Source organism: Trachypithecus francoisi, unplaced genomic scaffold (genome assembly GCF_009764315.1).
Source record: "Trachypithecus francoisi isolate TF-2019V2 unplaced genomic scaffold, Tfra_2.0 Lachesis_group9, whole genome shotgun sequence".
NCBI lineage: Eukaryota > Metazoa > Chordata > Mammalia > Primates > Cercopithecidae > Trachypithecus > Trachypithecus francoisi.
Window position 1 is genome coordinate 5,970,440 of NW_022681474.1, and position 20,840 is coordinate 5,991,279.

The 20,840-nt window shown below is 43.6% G+C and overlaps 1 protein-coding gene across 25 annotated transcripts in view; it reads right to left on the reverse strand.

The window, feature by feature from the left end:
* Positions 1 to 20,840, reverse strand: part of CELF2 (CUGBP Elav-like family member 2) — a 540,282-nt gene that overhangs the window by 109,183 nt on the left and 410,259 nt on the right. For 21 of the 25 annotated variants that reach the window (XM_033209735.1, XM_033209726.1, XM_033209725.1 and 18 more), the window contains one exon: positions 8,449 to 8,531. The exons of the other annotated variants lie outside the window; for them this stretch is intronic. In XM_033209735.1, the coding sequence (XP_033065626.1) occupies positions 8,449 to 8,531 (83 nt within the window). The remainder of the gene's footprint in view (positions 1 to 8,448; positions 8,532 to 20,840) is intronic. 25 annotated transcript variants of the gene reach the window in all.

Here is a 20,840-nt window from a genome sequence, read left to right on the forward strand (position 1 = left end):
AGTGAGCAAGACACCTAAATCCACCACCACAAGGCCAACCCAACCCGGGAATCCTAGAAACGACGACTTCTAATTCCAGTTCCATCACTGCTTTGCTAAGGGAGCTCAGAGAATGAGTTAATTTAATCTCTGGCACTTCAGAGATGTCCTCAGTATAACAAGGTGAATGCTATCGATACATCACCTGAAATATTTTTAGAAGGGATAACAAATAAACAACCCCATAAGGCCATTTACAAACACAGAGGAGTCACCTACCCATGTTAGCCGAGGACAGGAATCAAACAGAGAGAAAAAATCCACCAGTAATCCTGAAACCTCATTAGGCTAAACACCCTTTCTTGTCAAACCAGGGCTACAAACAAGGAAATAAACGGACTCGTCCGAGTCCATCCCCTTGCCCTCTCTTTTCTGTTTCCCGGTGGAAAAATTCTGAGTACTAAGCTTCCTGTCGGTTCTCAACCACAGAATAATCCAGATTTGTTTATGTAAAGTCCTCTAAAATGACTAACCCATCACAGAACCAAGTCAAATCACAGTATAGAGATTTTTGTTAAATAGGACATGGACAGCACAGTTTTGCAAGATTGGAAAGAGCCACTCGGTGCAACCATTGTGTTTTGCAGATCAAGTACAGAAGGCATTTCAAGCGCTTTTAAGGCTAGAGGAGGAGGTGATGGCAGCACAAATGTGTGTTTTGAGTGTTAACAGGAAGTAACGACAGGCAGGGACAATGAGGAACGTGAAAGAGAGCCTTTGCCACAGTGTGCCTTTGTGCGATCTCCACACGCGCTGTTTACTGTCTATCCTTTCATCTCTGTGGCCGGCGGGCAGTGAGCTGTGAGGGTATGGCCCTGAAATATTCCTTCATTATCAAACCAACTTCAACAGCTTATGTCATAATACTAATGAGACTTCCCAGGCACCTGTGTGCCATGACCATTTACGGCTGAAACGAGGGACAGACGAAGCTTCTTTCCCTCCCCACACCGCCCTCCTGTAACTGTCCAGCGCACTTCCCTGCACAAACCAGACCACATCTGGCAGAGCCCTGACTCCCTCTGATCCTGGCCTCGGCTCTCCCCAGGCTCAGCCATTCTCTATTTCCTAGTGTATGGGGGGAAGAACCTTGGTGTTCCTGGGAGAACTCTCTCCACACCTATCCATGCCGTACACTTTTTGTGTGGCCTAAAGTTCTATGCTCCAAACTCAGGAGCACATTTCACCTGGATGTCGTCTCCTAAGTTGCGCTCAGCTGATGTCAAAGATTAAAGATCTGTCCAGCCTGATAGGACATTCTCAGAGAGGAGTTCTCATGGAAACCCTACACGCTAGCGACAGAATTTGGATAACTTTCTAGGTGTATTTCAAACTTTTCCTTCCATCATTTGATTATCGTAGCTCACTCCTTCCTCTGTAATTCCATGCAGACCTTTAATCAAATTCATGGATCCCCCGCCTCCCTCACAATCTTCTTTTGAAATCCTGTCAACCTTTGGGGAACTACGTAAGTGAACTGCATATTCCCAGTTTAATCTTGTGCTGTCGTAGAGAAATGATTATCTCTGAAATCTAACTATGGCTTCATTTTGCCATTGTACCATCCTACCATCCCCTCACGAGATAATAACGAGATACCAGTATCCCTCAAGCAATGACATGAGGCACTTTTACAAATCTGATCAGGCACCAGTGCCAGCGCGTTAACACACTCTCTCACACAAGCCCTGGCAACAGTCCTATTAATTAGGGATATAGCTGAGACTATGTTGTTTGCAGAACTAAACATTGCCTTCCACTGGGTTCTGAGGCCAAAAATGGTGTGGCGATTCCCCGCTGTAATCCTGTGCTGGCATTTTCAACTGTGCACCACTGAAGAATCATACATTTTCTCTCATACAATTCCTTATACTGAGGAGGCGATGCTTGAAAAGTAACTCGTTTTTTATTTTAGTCAAAGCCGTACGTAAATAACTGCCCATCAACATTACTGAATCAACAGACTGCCAGCCAAAAGCAAAACAACCCGCTATTCAGGTAGGGTGTAAAACTTTATGGCGGGTGAAATAGACAATTTGTAATGGCCTTTTATTAAGTATTAAAATATACTTTTCCATTTCCCTGGGGCCTGGGCTTGCAGACTCGAACTCACTGGGTCCAGGATTTCCTTCCACTCTCCAACTTCCTCTCCTGGGTCTACACCGCTGAGCTGGGAGCCATCCTGTTGCACCTGGCCGAGCCTGACTTGGGGCTGGGCATACTGCTATGGCTCCTGCAGGGGGAAGGGGCGTCTGTACCCCCAAGGACTCCTCCGGAGCTCCCCCTGCTACTCTCTGTCACAGTCCTTAAAAGGTCATCTCCAAGAGAAACAAAGTCCTTATTTCGTTTGTTTGGCTTCTATTTGTATGAGATTTGAGTATTATCTGAAAACGCAGATGGCAGGGAAATGGCTCCTCCTAGGCAGTCCCATGAGGCCAAATTTCTCAGCTCAGGCCAAATTCTGCAAATGGAAATCTGAAGCATCTGCACCTAATGGATGCCCCGACTGACACATTCCACAGAATACATGTGTGGAATACTTGTATGTTCCACACGTTTACATGTTGGGGCACTCCACAAGGAGAGTTCACACCTACACAAATGATGAGGCAGACACAGTGCCTTGTGAGGCATGTTTCCTCAGAGCTCAGGAGGCTCCTCAGGCAGTGCCCTGCTCAGCGCCGATGGTGAGGATGCTGGGAAGCAGGGCTCACCATCACTGCACGGCCGTTTCTCAAGCACCCTCTCTAACACGCACCATGAATCTGCCATGATCCAGACTCAAAGCACCCATAAACAAAGAATTATAATTATACCAAGGAACTGAGATCGTTGGTGAAGCCTCAAATAAGAAAGTTCACTACAAAGTCATTGAGACGAGGCTGGGAGGCCGCAGAGAGAACGGGGAGGACTTGAAGTTCCCTCTTCCTGCATTTATTTGGACTGACATTCACAGGTGTATGTGTGGAAGGTATGTTTACAGGCATACAGACAGATATAGATCCGTGTTAACAATTTGTATCACTAAATGCCCATACATGTGATCACATGTCTACATTCACTTATATTTTGGAACATTTGAAATACTTTTAGGCATAATTATCTTTTTTAAGAAAATAAAACTGTAGGCCTTTGGAAATATTTCATTATAAAAACTAACTTATTCGGGCATTCAATATGTAAGAGCTACTTACTAAACACGTACCACGTGTGAACATGGTGGCAGGCTTCGTGTTTTGGTGATTTGGTTATAAAGGGCATGGCTGCTACTACAGTATTCCCTGGTATCTAGAACAATACCTGGCAAACAATAAACGTTCAATACGTGGTTGCTGAATAAAGAAATGTGTCAACGCTCTGTGTGCCCCACATGGCACAAGACTTCAAGGACTCAAATCTGTTCATACAGATGTTTCCGTTGTTTTCCATGATACATTTAAACCAAAGTCATCTGAGAAAAAATACTCCAACTTGGTCCACTTAGGCTTTGATTCCAATGGGATGGTTTCAGGAGAAATTTCTCTGACACAATGAGATGAGGTTTGAGAGATTTTATGGCAAAAGTAATAATGATGATGACAATGATAAAATGATGATAATCATGGCTCTGACAACAAAGGCATTAATACCTCTCAGTAAGTAGGAGAGGTGGTTCAAAGAAAATGAACACCTCAAAATGCATTATAATGGGCAAGCGACATTTGGCCCCAGAGCCAAGCTTTTTTACTGAAGAGAGTAACAAACGGCAGCACTCCACTAGGAAGGAATACAGGGGACGATTCCACGGAGAGCGGAGTGAAGCCTGCCTGGGAGGAAGGTACCTACCCACACGGGTCCATTATCTCTTCCAAGGCAGGCCAGGAAGGGGCCCATTCACTCCACCTGGGTGAACACACTTGTCCCAGGAGGCCATTTCCCTTCCGCCTCCTCCGATGGGATCAGGCTCATTTGTTTTTCTACCCCAGATCTCCGGCAGTCCTCGCTCACCTTGCATGGGTCATCATAAAACATCTTTCGGCACGCTGCTGCTAAAATGGAGCACTCTAAACAAATGTTCTCTTAGGGCAGTAACTGCTTAATATAAACTGCATTTAATAAAACTGGTGGTGATTGTACAAAGAAATGGGTAAGGCATATTCAGAGAAGATGTCTGGAAGAAATTTGCAATTAATATTTTACAAGACATTTAGATTCCACAGTTTCCTCCTTGCTGTTAAAATTTAAGAGGTTTTTCAAAACTGTATTCCTCTCTGTTATTACATCCTTAATTAAATTAATTTATACAGTGAATGCTCTAATGATACTGCTGTGGATTTCAATCCAAAAGTCTTATTACTAGAGACAATATGTGTTAAGACCTTGAAGAGAGAATGGCACCCAGCACACTGCTGACACCACCAGCACAAGGATATTTGGCCCTGACATGTGATTATTGAAAAGATCTTGGTAGTTTTTCTGGGCCTCAGTTAAGTCTCTATTTTACTTTTTTAATTGAGCTAAATTAGGTCAACAAAAACAAAATGAAAATCTTGCAAGTTGCCTTGATAAGGATGTCCCTCTGGGAAACACAATGGCAGATAATGACATTTCTACTGAAGAAACTACCAGTTAGGTTGTGCCTCGATAAAACCCTCAAGAAGGGATGCTATCTTTAACCACAAGCTGACATATCTTCAAAGCAGGGGCAACCAAAATTAGTCCAAAAACTTAAAAGGTCCAGCAGTGGGAAAAGTCAGCCTAACAAGGCACCAAATCCAAAGGCTTCTCAGGTAGCCCAGCCTGTGCAGATACACTCACAATATTCTCTTCAGGCTACAAAAGGCTCTACTTACTAGGGATCTCAAGGATGTGTGTGTGTGGTGGAATGGGTATTCCGTCTGCAGCAGAAAAGCGTGAAAACACGAACCATGTAAGTATTCATTACCTGTCTACTGTCCACTCTTCCAGCTAGATTAGCTAGAGGCCCCCTTGGGCTCAATCCCTGCTACTTCCTGCCAATATCTAGCTTAGAGCTAAGCACACTGTAGGTACTCCATGATCATTTGGGACTAATCTCATGAGCTGTCAGTAATTCATAAGGCACTGTACCTAAAATTTCATCTGCTGCTGAAGCATCCAGCAAGCGCTCTAGAGGAGATGCATGATCAAACCAAGGGAATGACTCCCAGGCTCAACCCTTGCTCTGTGTTGAACTGTTGAATTTGCTTCCTTTATGACTGCCATTGTATTTCTAGGGTGTATGCTGAGAATTTCAGGGGATGTAAAACAGAGTGTCTTCTTTGGTTGCTCAGTAAGAGGCAAGTTTGAGAAACGTGTCTTGAATGATTTTGCACTGCTCAGTAAGAGCCCTGATCCTTCACCTCAATCTGGGAGTCGTTCCCCCAGCCCCATGTAAAGGGTTTCCAAAATTCATTCCTGGCATGTAAAGGAGGGTGCCTTTAAATCAAAATCTTATGGCCGACACATTGGATTGCACAACAGACTGTCCTATCAACTTGTTTCTGCCTCCTGACTGACCAAGTTCTTTGTTTCCCTCAAGAAAGAAAGATGGTGCATACAGAGGAAAGCAAACTCCCAACATCAATCAAGCTTGGCTGCATAATAAAAGTTCCCTATGAAACAAAACATCAACTGCAAAAGAAAATTACATAGGAAAAAACCCTAGCATTATTTGATCTTATTTTAAATAGAAAGTTTTGGACACTTTAGAAAAAAGGCAGCAAGTGACTTTTTAATGGATTTTATCCACAGGAAAATGATTACAACCAGAAAAGCTTTAAAGTGTCAGCTGGTGATGCATTTTTTCTTTATCCCTTTTATTTTTATTCAGAAAGAAATTGAAGGCATATGGCAAAGTGCATCATTAATTTCTTATTAATTTCATAATATGAAGGCAACCAGTTAAAATAGTAGTGTACAACTTTAAATTACCGAACTCACTTGGTATTTAATGAGAGATTTAGCGCAGCAGGGTCTCTGTTAAATTAAGTTGTGCCTTCACAGCACAGTGGGAAAACAGGTGTATATTGGTTTAGAATTATGGAAATGTTGACTAATTCCAAGGCTTGCAATCAAACAGCAAGGTACCCTGTAATATTTTTTTCTTCCAAGAACATGCATTAATCTTTTATGTCTGGTCTCATTTCTTTCTGTCCACCAAAGACTCACACAGCTAAAAAGGAAACACTTTCATGTTTTTCCTATAGCTGTTAGGGGTAATGTGTACTGGACAAAGCTGTACACAAACACAAGATGTGAAACTCTTTCCTCATTTACCATATTTGAGATGGCAAATGTAGCAAGTGTGTGCACTGGAAAGGCTATCAGCCTTACAAATCAGATCTGACTTTTCAAATTTTCCTTCAACCTGCCTCAAGTAATTTGGCGTATGAAACTAGATAAGGAGAAAACCAAAAATAATCCACTGACCAACTTTTCTAACTCCCTTGACAGTGGGTCGTCCTTGACAGTGGGTCTGTAACGTCACCTCCCCTGATTTCTACATGCAGAATTTTTAGGAAGAAAAGAAGTAACATAGGTATAACATTTAAAAACTATAAAACGTGTTGTTTTCTAAGAGTCAGTGTAAGAATACCAAACAGAAGCATACTCATAAGTCACTTTTACGCATTTCAACATGCCCCATTCATTATATTCACTCTGGGTTTCTTGAGCGCATCCTCGACTATGAAGTTCACATGCTGGGAGCTGTGTTTCTAGTAGAGGGATAAATACCTATTCACTAAGCTCTGCATTCATTTAAAGTATGATGTGACTTGGCATCAAACTACACTATACCTTAAATGCTAAATAAACAACAGCTCACCATCTCAAGTAATTTTAAAAAACACACCTAGAAGGGATTCTGCATGCTAATTACTGGAAAGCATTTCTTTTTAAAAGAAGAAATACAAAGTGGTCTTTGGGTCTGATTAAGAGCCTGGGAAATAAAAATTATTTTCATCTATTATTGGCTGAGTCAGTAAATATTTTCCTTGGCTCTTTCATTCCATAACGTGACCCAACACTGCAATCTACTAGAATCTGTGTTAAAAAAATCATTTACATGAAGAATACAGATAAAATAATACTATTTTTTAAAGTCACTGAGCAAAGCACTTAGACTCAATAAAAGCAGCTTTACTAAGAATCACCTTAGTGGTTTCAGAGAGAAGCAGTGAAACTGGGCGGGACCATTGTGGGCCCACACACCTGCTTTTTCGAACCTTCTATTCTTTGATTTCCTCGCATACGAAGGGGAATACCAAAGCAGTATGATTCGAGATCAAGGTTCATAATTTATGACTTTTGGGTGATGAAGAAGTTCATGTTGTGAGAATCTTTTGCTGAGCTTTTTGCCACTACAATCTCGTATTATGGATGAGTCTAGGATGAATCAAACAAATGCAATCTTTTCTGGGGGCCTGCGGGGGTTCAATGGTTATGTTTGCATGTGTGGATGTGTATAGACACACAGGTGTTTATGTATGCATTCAGAGACAAGTAAATGACACAAAGGTAGAATTATACCCTGAAAACATTAGGGACATTATCTTATCTTTCTCTTATTCTTATCAAACCAGGTTTCAATAAAATTATTATCCTTGCACTGGTTACCACAGGTGCTTCATTATAACAAATGCATGTCATTATGATCTTGAATGAACTCATCACTGATATGTGGGTCAATGGGGAAAACATTCAAACAGCATCAGGAAATTGCTAATAGCATGAAATATATAAAAGTGCCAGATAATCCTTCAGAAAAACAGTATTCTGGTGTTCCTACATGCAACATCGGTTCATTTCTGGTGAACTGTGCCAACTATCAAATATTACTGGGAAGGAAACGGAGAAAAAATTGTCAGCTTTGTATTTTCTGTCCTGTATCAACATGAAGCCACAAATTGGGCATTAAAACATTGACTTTGTTAACCACCATTGACTGTTTAGAAACCATTAGGAGGCTTAATATTATGGCTGTACAGGGTACATTTTGTCCTTTCAAAAGAAAATCTAAAGACAAAATTTGAAAAGGAGCTCCTGGTGAATAAAAGCTTTTTCTTTTCCATTTGCTTCTCTTGTGTGTGTTGGGTTTTTTTTTTTTTTTCCTTTTAAAATCTTAGCCCACCCAATACTCTTTGGCAGCCGCGGCTGCCCAGTGGGGTCACTCTGATTTTCTAACCAGGGGACGCACTATTGGACAATGCCTCCCGTCAGGGTTAACGCCAGCGCTCCTTTATGGGCTGGCCAGCTGGTGTGGCTGCTGCAGGGAACTAGGGGGTCAGCACACACTCCTCAAAAGACCAAAGTCATTTTTGGCACTAAGAGCCCATAACTAGAACCTTCAGTTGAAAGGACCATTTTCAAGCAATAAAGTGATTCTGGTACAAAAGTAAACCGACTCACCCCAGGTAAAGTTTTAATATTGTGCAGTGCATTCTGGGCCTCAAGTGCAGCTTTTCTTGTATAAAATGTTACGAAACAACAACCTACAGAGAGAAATGAAAAGGTTTTAGAAATTTCTGTGAATGCTTTGCTTAGATATAATGGAGACTGTGGCGAACAAATAATCTACTTAAAAGGATGCACAATTTAAAAATAATAAAGCGTATGAGAACAGCAATAACAACATCTCAAGCATTTACACAGTACCTTTTCATCCTAAATCATATTTATTAGCTTTACCCACGTTGGAGATCAATTCCTGACTCCATGCCTCACATCACTGAAATACAGCTATTCAGGAATGAGGGTGGGAGGTGGTGGAGGAATGGGTGAGCTGTGAAAGGGGCCTGTGTTATAGCGCCTACGTGAAAAGAAGTATTTAATCACAATAACAACAGCACAAGCTTACATTAATTATAATTTTCTTAAAGTGTATCTCCAGAACATCAGGCTTTTGAAAGACTTTCTAAACTTAAAGGTTCAGACAACTGGATTATAAGCTTCTTAAAAGCTGGGACAGTGCATTCTTCTTTATCTCTACCACATTACATGATGCAAAGTTCTGTACATATGACCCTCAATACTCGTTTGCCAAAATGGAAGACTGTATTTTAACTGGTTTAGAAATTAAGCTACAATACAGGTGGGTACATGTCCAAACAGATGTTAGTGGACTCTGGCCCATACATTACATATGGCTGTGGCATACAAACTGGCAACATTTAGATTCCTCCTTTCCAAGAGCCTGTGGGAGTCCCCGGCCCTTCCGGGCAGGCCAGCATATATCCTTTTCCAACCAACCTCCTCCACCAAAGAAAATGGTATGGAAATCCTACACCATTCCCTCTGCGTCCTGGAGGAGGGCTTGCACCTTCTTCAACTTGTAGATAAAGATACTGGCTATTTGTTCATCAATATACAGTTTCTCAGCACAGTAAGTTTGGGAAAAGAGGGTAGGACAAAAAATTCTGAAGTTTAAGAAACAAAGATGCTAATCTTTGATCTGGAATGTCTTTGGTGAGTGGTTGAGGAAAAAAGTAAAGTGATACACTCACCAAGACTGTAGGTATTTTATCTTGGTTTTACTAAAGGAACATAATGCACGGAGCCAGACAGGGGCCAGAAGAGCTTTGAGAGGTGCTCCCATTCCAGGGGGAAAATAAAGTATAATCTCATTCATACAAGATTATGAAAGACATCCAAGATTCTTCCTCATTTGGAAGAGAAATTTGGAACCTCGTCATTTCACACTTGATTTAGTTAGAGTCTACTGACGGTCAATATATACAAAACCTTTGCCTTTTGGACAGGGTAGACTATGACCATAGCATCTTGGCATTTGAAAAACTCCATGCATCCAAGGATCAGAAACTCTTCAAATGTATCACTTGAATGAAGGGAACTGAACATTATGACATTTCTTTAAAGAATCAAGCTGAAGAGACTGACCATTTTCTTTCTTTTTTTTTTTTTTTTGAGGCGGAGTCTCGCTCTGTCGCCCAGGCTGGAGTGCAGTGGCCGGATCTCAGCTCACTGCAAGCTCCGCCTCCCGGGTTCACGCCATTCTCCTGCCTCAGCCTCCCGAGCAGCCGGGACTACAGGCGCCGCCACGTCGCCCGGCTAGTTTTTTGTATTTTTAGTAGAGACGGGGTTTCACCGTGTTAGCCAGGATGGTCTCGATCTCCTGACCTCGTGATCCACCCGTCTCGGCCTCCCAAAGTGCTGGGATTACAGGCTTGAGCCACCGCGCCCGGCCTGAGACTGACCATTTTCACGAGCATCTTATTTCAGCTCCTTTGAGGTCTTTGCCCATAATCCACTTGGCTCTGCTTCTTGATGGCAGATTTTTTAGTGAACCCATCAACTTCACTAGTGAGTTCAGCTTCACTGGTGCGAGGTAAGCCTCAGAAAAGCCATAGGAACTGCTTCATGCCAAGGAATAATTTCCAATAAGAAACTAACATCCCAGCTTCCAGTAACCACGTTTAGAAGAAAAATACCAACCATGTCTCATCAGGCTTGGTATACAAAGAAAAACAGGACAAGCCTTCCTAAATGCTTCTAGCAAACATGGTCTCAGTGAGTTCTCCTTTCCCCGTCCTGGGCTTATGGCATTAGTTTCTGGATAAGGAAGCAATGGGGAAGTTCTGAAATACCACCTCATTTAATAATCACAGTTTCAAAAAAAAAAAAAAGCAGAATCTGATACTTTTAGGCAGGTAACTTTTGGGGCTGAGATGTTTAAAAAGAGAAGATTTAGGGATGCAGCAGTTTACTGGCTGAAATAAAGGAAATTATGAAAGAGTAAGTTCAGGAGATGAAAAACCGATGCCAGTTTGGCCACGCCAGAGCCAAGAATGAAGAGTTTAGGTTGGCCTGGAAGAACAGTGGTATGACAGGGAACATGAAAATAGAGTACTAAACAATGCTAAGATAAAAGCAACAAGGAACAACGATGATGTAAACGGAGTGAATTGTGTGTACTTCTGTGTGAGCAGCTGTGGAGAGTTTTGACCAACGTACAGCGGTCTCAGGGATAAAGGGAGCACTCCTGCCTCAGACACCCAAGCAAAATCCCTGCCATGGCCCGTTGCCTGAGAGTCCACCAGGAAAGTATAGTCCATTTGCTGTTTACATATTAAAACATGACCCTTGAGGAAGGAGACATTTCATTGTTCACAGTTATTACAGCTTAGTGTGATTTTAGCTACTTTAAAGGGTCTTCCTCTTGAACAAAGTTCTTAGTGAAAAGAAGGTGGGTGGCTTTGTTTTTCAGAAAGGGAGAGATTGAAGCTGGTATCTGAGCAGGGTGGGATGGCAGTTGAATAGGAGAAAGGAAGGATGAAAGCACTCGAACATACAGAAGAGCAGATGGGAAGATCCCCAAGATCTCAAATGCTTTCTAGTTTCATCCAAGGTTCACCCTGCCTTTACAACTAGTACTATGAAGTCAGCAACTTATCACTACAGATCTTCTTCCAACTACCCATAGCTCTTAAATGTTTCAGTTAAAAGTGTATACTCATCTAAACAAGTATTCTTTAAGATCATGCCAAGAGCAGCTCTAGTTCCAGTGTGACACACAGGAGGATATCTTAGGCAACACTGCTAACATGCCTTACTGCTCATCTGTGTGACCCGAGAGCCGAGCCCCAGCACAGCTCCACAGGTGCCGTGTTTGGCAGGGAAGCCTGGAGCCTTTGTCCCGATTCCAAAAGGGGATCCCATCTCCAGGTGGGCAGAGCTCCTTGCTCCAAGTCCATGGCTTGATAAGCCCGTCCCAGCCTGGATTTTTTTTTTTTTTGAGACGGAGTCTCGCTCTGTCGCCTGGGCTGGAGTGCAGTGGCCGGATCTCAGCTCACTGCAAGCTCCGCCTCCCGGGTTCATGCTATTCTCCTGCCTCAGCCTCCGGAGTAGCTGGGACTACAGGCGCCCACCACCTCGCCCGGCTAGCTTTTTGTATTTTTTTAGTAGAGACGGGGTTTCACCGTGTGAACCAGGATGGTCTCGAACTCCTGACCTTGTGATCCGATGAAGGCAAAGTCTTTCATTCAGGACCAAAAAAGGGGTCAAAAGCATTCTTTACTTCTATTAGACTAAAGGAAGTCTTACACTTTGTTCAGCATGCCATTGTAATGGTTCACTTCACAAGTACAGTGTTTGGTTTTTATTAAAATTTGCAGGATAAATACAGACCTCCAAATTCAAACAGTCAGCTTAGATGCAGCACTTAGTGTTTTTCCCCAGCAGGACTTTAGTGTGTACCTTTCCAAATACTGGAATGTGTTTGAAAGACTTTCTACGAGTTTCTCCTAGTTAACAACCATAGTCTTTTTATCTACCTATCACTTAATATGCTCCTGTAAAAATCTTAGATAACCGACCTGCAGACAATATTTCAACAAAGAGAGAAATACCATTATTTTCCCTGAAATGGCAATTATTATGGCAAAAGGTCAAAGAGCTACTACAGATCCCTGAAAACTCATGAAGGCTCAACAAGGATGAAATTTTCTTTCTTGTCAGCCCTAACCAAATATACAGCTGTTAAGGGAACCACCTGTCTCCTAGATTTCCCCATGCCAGCTGTAACTCAGGTCTGAAATGTACTGGATTCCTTTCCAGGTCAGCTGCAGCACCAGATGGCTCAGCAGTCTGATTCAGGGGCAAGGCTCCACCCCTGCAGGCTCTGTTTCCAACATCACATCAGTGTAAGGTGGGTACTCACACATCTACAATATCCAGGGGCTCTTCGATGGTCGGTAGTTGCACCATACATCACAGGGGACAGTCCCTTGGGCTTCAGAATTCATTCTCTGAACCCCCCTTTCCCTACTGTCCATGGAGTGGAGAGAAAGGCCTCTCTCCATGTTAGAGGTGACCAGTCAGGGGGCTCGGCTCTGGGGATCAGCACAGGCTGACGCAGTCTGATGAACCAGGTGCTTCTGCAGGTCTCAGCCCTCCCACTGCTGCTTAATGCTGGTAAATTTCTGCTGCTTCACCTTTTTCCACTTTGCTCATTTGACACTATCTAATAAGCATCTGCACGGGACGATTCATGCCACTGCTTATCTACTCATTCAGGAGCTTCTGCCAGTGGCAGCCGCCTAGTTAGAAAAGACAAACATGGTGTTCCACACCCAGGTGACTTCAGGATATCCCTCGTTTCAACGACCTCAACAATTCATTGTAATAATAAAAGCTTTGGTCCTTGAAGCGAAAAAGAAAAACCCCAAAACACAAAACAACGCCATCCTCCCTCATGTGCCAGTTTATCGAGCCCCGGCCACGACTCCTCACCAGGACTTTTAAAATTCACAGGTCCATCAGGGCCAATGGAAAACTCGGGACAGGTGATCCCAGAACCAAATATCGCAGTCTCAGGTCCATACAGAGCCTAGCAGTCCCACTAGAGATGGCTTCTTCTGGTGACTACAAAAACACTGTGCCGAGTGTCTGTAACTCAGAGGGGAAATACACTAGATCTTACTGGCCACTAATAACGTCCCTGTGATTCTGCTGTTCACTGTCAACATCTAGCAGGGCCCCTAGGAAGGGAACGTAAGACAGAACCAGCACAGAGGAAAGGTCCAGGGGCACAGAGCCTGTGAAGGCAGGCCCAGGGGGGCCTCACAGGGAGCATCTCGGGTGACCATGCAGCAGCAAGAAGACCCTGGACACCGAGGGAAGGAGACAGGTACGGAAAGCCCTGGTTTCCCATTTCCCACCTGTCACCCTGCCTACCGCCCCAGAGGCCTGCTGCGGGAATGTGGATGCTTTTGACGCCCCGATTCCCAGAAATTGGTAAGTTTAGCAATATAGTTGCCTCTGTTCAGCTTGGAAAGCAATCTGTAATCAGTATTATAATTGCGAGCTATGATTATGCCATCATGGATCAGAAGTGGAGAGTGGCAATTCCCAGAGCGGCTGAGTGCCACATACTCCACACAGGGTAGCTGGTGTCTCGCTATATTTTTTCACTAATAGTTTCTGCTGTCAGGAAGAGTTCCCTCAGGTATTTTGCCTGCTTAACTGCTCGATAATTTGAGACACTGGTATGAGATTTTTGCTGTTTCCAAAGATAAAGCCCCAACAAAGGCCAGTGGTAACCACACACACATTCTCCTCTCTCTCACACACACACATACACACTCACACACAGTAGTGTATCTAAAATCATAAAGAAACACTCAACTGTACTGAAAGACTTTAATTTTAAATGATCAAGTAGACTTATCCTCAAAGAAACCATCTGGATTATCACAGACCTTTTCAAACCACAGCTGTTTCCCTTGAAAATCTTTACTTGGAAACTCTGGGTAATAATACCCACAAGAAAAAAAAATGTACTGATATATAAAGATAACCAGTTTATATCATGGTTTGCTGTGAATCAAAGAGCAATAATGTATTAACATTTTTCAGTGTGGAGGTAATGTAGACACCACCCTAGACAACGATATCATGAGGTCAGATTTTAAAACTCATTCTGCCCTTAGGAAATTTGACACCACATTCGTTAAAGAAACTTCCTCCGAGGTTTCTAAACCAAGGTTTGATGCTCTGAGACACTGTTTTAAAAAAGGCAGTTTTCTTTAAATCCCTTGACTCTCATATATGGACAAGGCAATTTTTGTTCTAAGAGACAGGATCTCGCTCTGTTCCCCAGGTTAGAGTGCAGTGGTGCAATCGTAGTTCACTGTAACTTCGAACTCCTGAGCTAAAGTCATCTTCTCCACCGTAGGCTGCTGAGTATCCAGGACTGCAGGCACGTGCCGTGACGCCAGGCTCATTTTTAAGTTATTTAGTAGAGACTGGGTCATGCTATGTTGCCCAGGCTGTTCTCAAACGCCTGGCCTCAAGTGGTCCTCCTGCCTTGGCCTCCCAAAGTGCTACAATGACAGGCATGAGCCACTGAGCATTCATGTTTTCTTTTAAAAATTGGGATTTTAATTTGTTTTTTGTTGACACATAATCTTTGTACATATTTATGGGGTACATGTGGTATTTTGATACATACATGCAAAGTGCAATGATCAAATCCAAGGCAGGAGGACAGTGACTTGAGCTGTTTTTAATTATTGAAACAGTGGCTCGCCAGCTGCAGGGCAGGAACTCCAGATCACATGCCAGCGAGTCACACTGCCAAAGGCAGGAGCTGACCCCGCGTAGCAAGGCTGGTTTTAGTGAGGCATTCCCCATGACTCTTCTGCAGCCACCAGCCTGAAGCGAGGAGAAACTCCCCTGTGAAAGGTGTTCTCTACCATGGCAGGAGGGACCTTTCCGGAAAGTTCTAGTTCTAACTAGAACTAGTTCTAACTAGTTCTAACTGCTAATTCTTTTCTGATACTACCCTTCAGTAACATCTTATTACAGGGAATTGTGGAGCATTTTCTGGAATACAAAATAACTATACAACTTGAGGGCTAAGGAGAGAAAGTGAAAAATGGTTTCCTGCAATTCTGCGGCAAAAGTGGTCAAATAAAAAGTATGTCCATTTCGGAGCTTACGGGGTTGGGCATGAGAACAGCTGTCTCCCTCCCCTAAGTGGACTCTGCCCCAGGGTCAAGATGGGCCTGTCCACATCTTCAAGGCCATTCAACATTTTACATATATGAAAACCTACTGTTTTCTAAATCTAAGCACATAAACACTTGAAAGCAACCTCAGACTGATTATCTGATGACTGAACCCCGTATTTTATTTTTTTTATTAAACAACAAAGTAATAGCCCTAGCAGACAACTTCAACTCGAGTTATATTTGAATTCAGGACATCAAAAAACTCATCATGTTTTAAGTAGGAAATTCCTTTACAGGCTGCCTTTGAATTCTAAGGGGCTGACAGATCAAGGGACGAAGGCCCTGGAAGGCTAAATTAGTGAACTCGCTATTTTTTTTTTCCTTTCTGTGAATGAAGCGCTCTTTTGTATGTGCATTTGCAAGCAAAGCAGGTGCCTGCTTCACACAAGTCGAACTGCAATTGGGATCTTGGCTTCTTGTCAAGTCAGTAGCATGCAAGCCAGTTTAAGTCAAAAGAGGACATACTCCTCATACTTGATTTCCATTGCCATCTATTTTCTCCCTCAACCTTAGCCACTTGGAGGAGAATTTAATATTTTTTTTCATAGTCCAAAGGTTATGGATCTAAGAGGGACATTTTGTGCTCAAGCGAATCTGCCATGAGTTATGGTTTCAACTCTCAGTCACTGGCTTTGCCCCTGCCAGGACACCCTACTTTCACTTTCTACAAGGCAGTTAAAGGTAAAACAACAACAACAAAAAAACAAAAACCATCAAAAATCCCCTGAATTAAAAATTTCAAGACAACTTAGCATTAACCTTAAAAAAAAAAACAAAACAAAAAAAAAAGAGGAGTCCTTTCTCCGTGGTAGAAGGTGATTTATAACCCTAGCATCTTGAGGCAAAAGGCAATGACAAAATGCCATTCTTAGAAAGTACAAGGAGGCCTCAGGACATGATATGAGACCCTAGAGGGTCACCTATGTAGCCCCCTCCTTTTTTTAGCCCAAAATCCAACTACCAAGAAGAACTGGCACTGCTAAGAAACAGTCACATCAGGACACTATGACCGACTCTGGGCCCCATGGTGCTGGGCCCCCGGCGTGAATTCCTGTGGCTGGACCTCCACGCAGTGCCCGCTTTCTAGGAGTGCTAGATACAAGTGAACAAGTGATGCCACCGATTTCACGAGCTCCGTCTGAAACCCAGTCCCCTTGCCTCTCAGCTTTCTTATGTAGTCATGCCTGTAATTTCATGATCGTGGCTCCACTGTACTTGATGCTGAAGGCGGATGGCTGTAATGACATCACCTGAGATATAGGAACCAGAGGCCTGAAAAAAGTACCCAATCACAGCAAAAGTTAGCTAAAGGGAGACCCTCCAGGAAGATCAGACATATCTGTGTTGTACTGCTCCTCCAGCCTTTTACGACTTTAAACTCAACACTATAAAAAATAAAATGAGAAGAAGTCAAGGTAGCGTTGCCTTCTCATGGCTTCCATGCCTTTCCTGTAGAATCACAGAATTTTACAAGTAGCAAATGTTGGGAATCGGGAAGCAGTACTCCAACATAAAGGCCTCACACGAAAAAGTATCTCTCTGACCTCCTCTTGCCCTCCTGTCTCTCAGTCCCAGCCTCCCCTAAGCCCAGCCACAGAAACTGGAATCCCTCTCTTTCCCATAGCAGGTCACAGAAGCCAGAATCCCCTTTCCCCAAAGCCAGCCATAAAACTTAAAAATACTGCTCTAACTTTCCTTCTGTTGTTCTGTATAAAACTGGCCAGAAACAAATTCTCCGACCTACCTTGTTTGACTGTAGGTCATAAGACCCCCATTCCAGGGAAGGTCCTTCCCACACCCAGAAGGAAGAATCCTGCTCAGAGAGGCCAGGGAGAATGTGGACAGGCAGGCTTTGCCGAGCGTCCCTGCTCAGTCTATTAGTGTTACATTACGTCATTTTTGTCCAATCACATTACTACATGGCTGACCCTACTTTGTGGAACCTAAGCATGCAAAGGAGCCTAGGCACACTTTGTTGGACCTAAGCATACCATTTCCCCTGTATCTTTGGGTCTGCATTCCGAAGGCGCCTGTGTCACAAAAATTGTGATCTCGGCCGGGCGCGGTGGCTCAAGCCTGTAATCCAGCACTTTGGGAGGCCGAGACGGGTGGATCACGAGGTCAGGAGATCGAGACCATCCTGGCTAACATGGTGAAACCCCGTCTCTACTAAAAATACAAAAAAACTAGCCAGGCGACGTGGCGGGAGCCTGTAGTCCCAGCTACTCTGGAGGCTGAGGCAGGAGAATGGCGTAAACCCGGGGGGCGGAGCTTGCAGTGAGCTGAGATCCGGCCACTGCACTCCAGCCCGGGCGACAGAGCAAGACTCCGTCTCAAAAAAAAAAAAAAAAAAAAAAAAAAATTTGTGATCTCATAAACCCATGTGCCTTTTCTCCTTCGGATCTGCCTCTTGTCAGGGATTCTTAGTGAACCTTCATAGGGCCAAGGGGAGGTTTTCTCTTGGCCCCTACACTAGTTCTACCAGCCTAACCCCTCACACCCTCCCATTTTACAGATGAGAAAACGCCAGTCCACAGGTTAGCAGGCTGCCCCCAAGTCACAGCAGAAGCCAAGAGCAAAGCCAAAACCATCCCAGCAACCACGGGTCAATGAGCACCCCTCAAAGTCTATGCCTCTCACAGGGAGAATGTCCCGGAACCACCTCTGATGGGGTCCGCCTCACTCTGAAAGATCTGCTTCACGCACTGTTCATGTCACCTAAAATGTCTCTTTATAACCAAAACCTCTCATCTGAAATGTCTCTCCAACAGTCACCTAAGACGACCCTTTTGTCCCACCTAAAAGTGGGAATTCCATAGCTAGAGTAGCAGCTACGCAAACACGAACACCTCATCCTGTACAAATCAACTTTTAAGGAAACTGTATCCAATTAGCTTAGTTTTACAGAGTTTGATATAATTGGCACCCTGATGTCAGCAGTATCACCATCTGGCCACTGCCTAGGAAGCTGACAGGCGACACTGCCATCGGGCCTTCCGTATGTGAGTTATGTGGACTCCACGGTTTGGATTACCAAGCGCCATCCCAGGAATTCCCCTGGGAAACTTCCACTGGCAGCATGGGACCCGCACTGCTCTCTGGCCGCCTGAGGCAGTCGTACGATGCTCCACCAACATCCTTCCTCACTTTCCCAGCAAGATTCCTTGCAGACAGCAAATCTGAGCCACCTTTTCAGCCCGGGAGAGAATGATGATCTCACTGGGCTCCCTGGCAACCCCACATCTGTCCTCCAACTCTCCACCTAACACACTATGACCACCTTTCTGTCAACTGGCCATGAGATCCAGGCCCCTGGCAGTCTCCTGTTGCCCTGGGGACTTCCCCTGGAGGAACCATCTTCTGTTATTTCCATGACCCTATGAAGACTGGCAAGTTCCCTGTGTTTTCTGTGAGGAAAATGGAGTCTCTTTCTTTCCTTTTGACCTAGATTAAATCAACTGCATTTTCAAGCCTCTTGGGAAAGCAAGTGCAGCCTAATGTGCACAGCTACGTGTGTACTGTAACAGTTCCTCACCCACGATTATGTAAATTCCACCAAAGCACAACACAGATAGAAAAGGTATCAAGGGCAAAATTGCTGGAATCTGCTTTTCCCCTTCTCTGGTTCTTTGAAATAAGCCACTTATGTTAAACCATTTCAATTGTCTAATAGCTATGAAAGTATTGGAAGAATTTCAGCATCATCGTTTTTTCCCTGATGGGACAATCATCGTGTTCAGCTGTTTTGTGAACTCTCCCACTCTGCTCTGAGCAGAGGTAGGGTGATGTGTGCATTTGTCGAGGCCCCCAGGGGGTGACGTGAAGAAAGCAAGGAGTCTCCTTTGTTAGAGAAAGGGTCACTTGACTATTGGAATGAAAGATAATAAGCTAGCCATAGAATCGATTACGCTTTGTATTTTTCCAATACTAATTCCAAAGTAGTGAGGAGAACTGTATTTTTCTCTGAAGGTAAGGAAGAATGAAAAACTTCAAGTTGAACATAACAAGCCAACTAGAGGGTCTGGCTTCCCTAAAGTGGGTGTAATCGGCCCAACTCCCTGGTCGGCTGGTCTCCCCGGAGTCCTCCCGGTAAGGTGGAGACCAGTGGCTCAGTGGTGGGGAGGCCTTCAGACTCACCAAACCAAGATCACGTCCCATACACCAAGGAGGCATCACGGGGTTAAACATGGTCGGTATAAGGTCTTGAATCCCAACTAAAGAGGATTTAGTTTCTAAAGTACTGAGGGGCCTCATTAAAGTTTCTAATATAAGGTTATTTCATAGAATAGTTTCTCTAGAGAATAGGATAGCATTATAATTAGGAGGCTAGTGGCAATGAGAGGTAGGTTAGAATCACATGTATTTTCCTACGATTCTCAATTCACAGCACACTGGGCTATTAGATGCTTCCAGGCCAGGCGGATCTCTCAAGTCTCCACTTCACTGCCTTGCTTCCACAGTGCATCAGCTTGAATTCCCTGGACTAAGAACACAGGCCCCTTATTGTTAGCCTGAATAAAATACAGCTCAGCTCTGTTCCTGAGCACCTATCAGTGGTATTCTAACTTATTACTCAAGTGTTCTAGGTGCCTCTGAACTTTCAAAAGGGTTATTTGCAATCCAAAGCAGACCAAAGGTATTTTTTTCTGGAAACGGAATGAGGAAGTCATTATCTACTTCCTCACTCTGGTCTTTATAGTCAAAGTGAAATGGACAGGCAAACCCTTTGGCTATAGTTGGCTATAGAAATCCAAGGCTAGGCTGAAGTAAACATTTGTACTTATTACAGATTTTTTTTATTGTTGGATATGATGCTGGAGAACTAATATTTATGGCCACTATAACCGTCTCCACCCCACTCCGGCAATAACTGAGCCGCATTTCATGTGTATGCGGATCAGAGAGGGAGATGTTTCTCCATACTGCCTGGAACAGCGGAAATCATTTAAAAAATTCACTTCTGGGGCCAAGGTGGTCCCTGAGTTCTCATGGCAGACACCATGACAGTTTTCAAAGAGATGCTGGATAGTCTTCTCATGCTCATTCATAATCTTTGTTGGTGAGGCTGGTACGGTCATTTCTGATTAGCATCACAGGCTGATGACCTCACCTCCCTAAGCCTCTGGTTCTTAATAACATGGGGTTAGTGACAGCTATATTATAGATGTACCACATTAAGCCAAACAACGTATGAAAATGTTTAACACAGTTCCTGGCATGTAAAGAAGAGTGCTTAGTAAGTGTTAGCAGCTATTGTCCACTTTAAATTTA